Raw genomic sequence first — 5805 nt, 5'->3', positions numbered from 1 at the left:
CTCCTCCTCCTCCTCCTCCTCCTCCTTCTTCTTCTTCTTCTTCTTCTTCTTCTTCTTCTTCTTCTTCTTTACAAATTCTTGAAAATCGAATGATTACTTTGATTGGGTTTCTTAACCTTTGCCAGCAGTGGAAGAAGGTCATGGCACCTACACAAGAAATACCATGCCACAAAGCTCAGTGGGAACAGGACCACTTGTCAAAGGAATGACTAAGTTTTCTGTTGGATTCACTTCCATATTTTCAGGTGCTCCACGGGTATCACGGGTATGAATAGAGTCTATGCATGCCAAGGGGGCAGCTGTGCAACCAGAAGGTGCAGAACTAATTCTACCACAAAGTTATATGAAAAGGATTGTCAATTCTTCCCTGATAAAGTTCAATCAGAAAAGGCATCCATAATGTTCATGCAAAGTATTGATTCTGTAAGTATACTAGTCACTGTGCCCAGAATCTATAATCAAAGGATTTGTCTAATATCATTAATTTTAAAATAATCATGATGATGATGGTGATCACAATCATGATGATGGAAATAAGAGTAAGAAACTACACATTGCTAGGCAAGCGCTCTTCCTGAAATATAACAGATATTAAGCATGATTACTTCTATATTATAACACTGGACATACTTGTGCTTTCTTTTCCAGATTATTTTTAATACATGAAATAGTAATTTTCTACACTTTATGACACTTTTAGGTGACTGAATTCTGTAAAAAAGAAAACCATAATCGAGAGGCACCAACTCTACATAATGAAAAGTGTAATTACAGAAGCACTTGGGAAGTAATCAGCATGTCTGAGGATTTTACCAACAGCATCCCCATGGAGACGCCACCTGCTCCACCCTTCTTCTCCCTGCTGAGGATCAGTGAGAGAATTGTGTGCCTCGTTCTTGATGTGTCTGGGAGTATGTCTGTGAGTTCCTGGGCTCATTTTCGTTTGTTTGCTTTGGTTTTGAGTATAGAAATAGGGATAACCAAATAGCAAACACACACCCTACACACCATTTATTATGTGGCTTTTTAATTTTATGATGTCATAAAATACTATTACTTCCTGAGATCACGACCTGAAAGATATTGAAAAAGATTATACTTAGAGAAACATATCTAAAAAAAGCTAACCTAAGGGTATCCATTTTTGATCCAGAAAATTTATAAGGAGAACGCTGATAGCCTTGAGTCAGAACATGATACTGAAAGGATATTGTTTTCAGCCATTAATCCTGCATATCAAATGCGTAAAAGAAATGAGAATAAGGTATATCGGTGTATGCTTACAGTCATTTCAGCTCAAGCAGCAGGATCGATTAGCAGAATGCCCACATGATGTCATCTCAAGTGTTCTAGTGCTCTCCTCATACATTAAAAAAAAAAGCATCACCATTAAGAACAAATGACTACATGCAGTCATTCCTTCCTTCTTTTATCACACAGAGAATAGCAAACAGTGTGCTAGACTTTGAAATCAGCGCTGCATGTACTTGAGACATATATATTTTATTTAGGATGAGCAATGGAAGTATGTTCTTGTAATGCTAGCATTTGGGGGACTAGGCAAGTTCAAAGTCAGTTGGGTTGCATTTAGTCCCTGTCTCATAAAACAAACTAAAAAAAGCAGGTGTCATTATAGTCCAGAAATGTTTTTCTTTGTCTCAGCATCGCCTACCTATATAAGTAATTCCCCCACAATTTAGTAGAGACATACATTTTCACCAAGAGAAGGGCTGGTCACTTGGGGTGCTGTATAGTAGCTAACACTTTGCCAATTCCAAAACTGCCTATTGCATATCTCCGCTTCTGTGTATTTTATTGATACTGCCTGTGCCTCACCCTTCTAGACTAAGAGTTCCACTTGGAACTAGAACCTCATCCAATCCAGAGCTCATAATATATGTGTCACCAATAGGTAGCTGTTAAATGAATATGAGTCACAGACAAGTAGGTATAATATGATAAAGCACTGAGTGACTGCACTATGGGGTGAGACAGATATGCCAAAGCAGAAATTAAAGTGTCAGCAAGTAAAGCAAGGTGGTTATTGAAAGGACAAAGACTGACAGGGACTGACTAGGTGAGCCACAGTGACATGGGATTTCATAAAAAACAAGGAACATTCAAAAATCATGAATAGCCCCAGAAATACCAATGTGAGTTAAAGAATCAGAGGAGAACTGACTCCTCAAAACTATCTTCTGACCTCCACATGGAATCCATCACACACACACACACACACACACACACACACACATACACCAATAATAATAAATGATGATGATGATGATGTTTATGCTCAAGGCAGAAGAGATCTCTCAGTGGGCAAAGGCTCTTTTGACTAACCCTAACAACTTGAGTTCAAACTGAGGAGTTCAAATGATGGAAGGCAAGCACTGAGTCCCTGTGGCTGTCTTCTCACCTCTACATGTATACCATGGCATATGTGCTCTGGGTACAAGAATCCTTGTACAACCACACACTCACCATTCAAAAAAAAAGTAATAAAAATCAGAAGACAAAGTGATAGATGAACATGCAGGATAAAACAGTAGCTATGTAGGAGATTTTGTTGTGATTCGGTTCAATAAGTGGGCAAACCAGTTTAGGTATGGGTTGCAGGGAGGATCTAGAGGAAATCAACATGTGATGTGTATGTCCTGGGCAGTCATCTAGTTAAGAAAAACATAGATACCAATGAGTCACCAGAAAGCCAATGGAGTCGCCCTACTGATAGAGAATCAGGGGAAAGGTTAGAAATAGAAGGGGCAGAGTAGGTGGCCTTCAGGTTCCTTGCTGAGCTACACAGCTCAGCTATCTTTGGGAATCAAGAGAGTCTGGTTGATGTCTCAAAACCTGGGTGACAAGTTTATATTAACAGGAGTGATTATGAGGTTAACTGTGGTGCTAAGGTGTGAATCATTGCCTTAGCTTCAACTCAAGCCCCACCTTTAACTTGGTTACTAAGCCACTGGAAGCAGCATCTACTAGAAAGCTATGAACTTCTTCATATGCCCCATGTTACCTATAAACACACTTATTAATTTACCAGTTAAAATTATGATTGATTTCTTCCATAGTACAAATTAATAGTTATCCAGTTCTTGTCAATAAGCCCTAAGCACTTTTTATGAAATCTGCTCTCATCTTTCAGTTGAAAACCATTGACTTCTTTTCTTATCATTTCCCCCCCAGACTTACGATCGTCTGAATCGAATGAACCAAGCAGCAAAATACTTTCTAAGCCAGATAATTGAAAATAAGTCCTGGGTAGGGATGGTGCACTTTAGTAGCCAGGCCACTATTATGCATGAGCTGATCCAAATAACCAGTGACATCGAGAGAAACAAGCTCTTGCAAACCTTACCTACAAAGGCCAATGGAGGGACGTCCATCTGCTCTGGAATCAAGGCTGCATTTCAGGTTAAAAAAAAAAAAAAACTCTCTCACACACAAACCTCACTGCACATATATTTTGATCTTTGTTTTGCTTTTAGGACAAAGTGAAGTTCTACTGTTCTTACTTGCCTCTTGATTTTAGTATAACTAATCTTAAAGAGTTCTAAGAAAAACACAAGGAAAAATAACTTTGACGTATATGCTATCTTATCACTTGGATGCTGAAATGGAGGCACGAAGGATGAAAACTTCAAGATCATCTTTGGCTAGACCATGTGAGGCCAGCATGGGATAAATGAACTCTGTCTCATCTGCAACTTCAATAAGCTTAGACCATCAGCTCCCTGTTATCTAAGCGTTTAAGGGTTTTCTAATTTGGAGTCCATTACCTTTTAGTGCTGGTGTGGTTGTTCACTGCATCTGGCTGTATATATATATAACAGATTTTATATAAACCTACTGGTTTGTCAAAGGATATCAGGTGAAGACAATATTTTAATTTAAATTTGTTCCATATTTTAAGTATCTATTGGCCTGGGTTTTCCTGGATCAGATGTTATTTAGTCCCTGTGAATTTTTCTAATTTCTGATCCCACCCATTTTTCAGTTGAGCAAATATCCCCTGTATTGGGGAAGGAGGACAGAAAAATTGTTTATGTTCTTCAAGGATTATTGAACTAAACTCTATGATTCTAAAACAGAAATTATCTCTATCCTATACATTTTCTATAGTTTCTTTTTTCTAACTTTCCATCAAGATAGCTAACCTAGTATGATATGATAATGGCATTCTGAATTATGCTTGCAGGTATTTAAAAATGGAGAATACCAAACAGATGGGACTGAGATCTTGCTGTTGAGTGATGGGGAGGACAGCACAGCCAAAGTCTGTATTGATGAGGTGAAAGACAGCGGGGCCATAGTTCATTTCATTGCCTTGGGACCATCGGCTGACTTAGCTGTAACAAACATGAGCATTTTAACAGGTAAAACATGATTTCTACATCATAGACTTTCAATTGTTGTGTATAGATGTAGACATGATGTTCAACTCCTTCTAAGCTCATTTTTGCAAGAGCCAGGCGGATTTGAGAGCAGAGTCAAACAGACCCAACCTCTGTCCTCATCATATTCCTTATCCAGTTGGCTGGAAAAGACACATAAAACTGTCAATCCAAACACATAGATCGAATTTCTTCACAGCAGGATGAGTATCTAATAAAATTTAATTGAGAGTTACAAGTCTTCTATGCTCCAAAAATGGTGTAGTGGGGAAGGAGAGGAAAGGAGGTATATGGAATCAAATGGCTCCCAAAACAGGCCTTGAACAAAGTCTGGGATTTTCTAGGATAAAGACGATGAGAAAATACAAACTATGGTAACTTACTTAATATTAAGTATGTTAACTTACTCTAATATACGGATGTGATGAAAAGTGATTACATGTTTCTAGTACCTTCTCAAACATAGTAGAGTACACAAAGCCAATAGTATGAATATCAATTATTATACTCTTTTGGCTTTCATGGTACCAAGTACATATAATTGGGTTTTTGTTTTTGTTTTTGTTTTTGTTTTTGTTTTTTTCTGGCTATTTAAACTCCTACCATTCCTAACACTTTATGGGCATTTTTACAATTTATTTCTCTCACAAATATTCTCACCAATACCCAGGCTTTGTCAAGATAACTTGATACAGCAATTCTTTTATTTTTCCAGTTTTCTGCTCCTAATCTATTTTATGCTGACAAAAATATAGATAATGTGAATAAGAATTCATAATTCCCCTAAAGGGCTATACAAAAATCTGTGAACTTAAATANGCAGAATCTAGTGCCTTTCATATCTATAACCAGATGAAGTACTTCATNCAACTGAGGTTTCCATACTAAGATAATAAGNTGGTTTTTGCTTCGCAGTTATGATATNTTAAATTAACTANGATTTCAGAGATGACCTTAACAGCTTTCTGACAATTTAATTTAATCTATATGGAAATTTTGACTTTATTTGAACTGTTATACTGTTAATCATTAAATTATAGTAAGAACCCTTGTTCTACAAAACAATGTAGCATATTCATTCACATNTTAGGTGGAAACCATAAGCTTGCTACAGATGAAGCCCAGAACAATGGACTCATTGATGCTTTCGGGGCCCTGGCTTCAGAAAACGCTGATATCACCCAGAAGTCACTTCAGGTCAGTGTTTTCCCATCCCTAGAGATTTTGTGGTTGCCGTTGCCATAACCAAGGAAAGGTGTAAGGGCAGAGTACATGAATCCAGCCAGAAAGGAAACATATGAGAGAGAGATGTTCGAGACTTTAGGTGTTGGTTTNTGTGTTTTGGGTTGGTTTGGTTTGGTTCAGTTTGGTTTTCAATATGTACAAGGAGTAGAAATAAAATTCT

The 5805-nt window shown here is 37.5% G+C and overlaps 1 protein-coding gene across 2 annotated transcripts in view; it reads left to right on the top strand.

Annotated features, from left to right (window-relative positions):
* LOC110320548 (calcium-activated chloride channel regulator 4A) overlaps positions 1-5805 on the top strand; it is a 19889-nt gene that overhangs the window by 6696 nt on the left and 7388 nt on the right. Inside the window, exons 5-9 of one of the 2 annotated variants that reach the window (XM_021196622.1) lie at positions 246-423; positions 701-919; positions 3193-3420; positions 4205-4382; positions 5491-5597. In XM_021196622.1, coding sequence (XP_021052281.1) covers positions 246-423; positions 701-919; positions 3193-3420; positions 4205-4382; positions 5491-5597 — 910 coding nt within the window. The remainder of the gene's footprint in view (positions 1-245; positions 424-700; positions 920-3192; positions 3421-4204; positions 4383-5490; positions 5598-5805) is intronic. The other variant, XM_021196623.1, reaches the window with a different exon arrangement.

This window comes from Mus pahari, chromosome 4 (genome assembly GCF_900095145.1).
Source record: "Mus pahari chromosome 4, PAHARI_EIJ_v1.1, whole genome shotgun sequence".
Lineage (NCBI taxonomy): Eukaryota > Metazoa > Chordata > Mammalia > Rodentia > Muridae > Mus > Mus pahari.
This window is presented reverse-complemented; position numbering and strand designations above follow the sequence as displayed.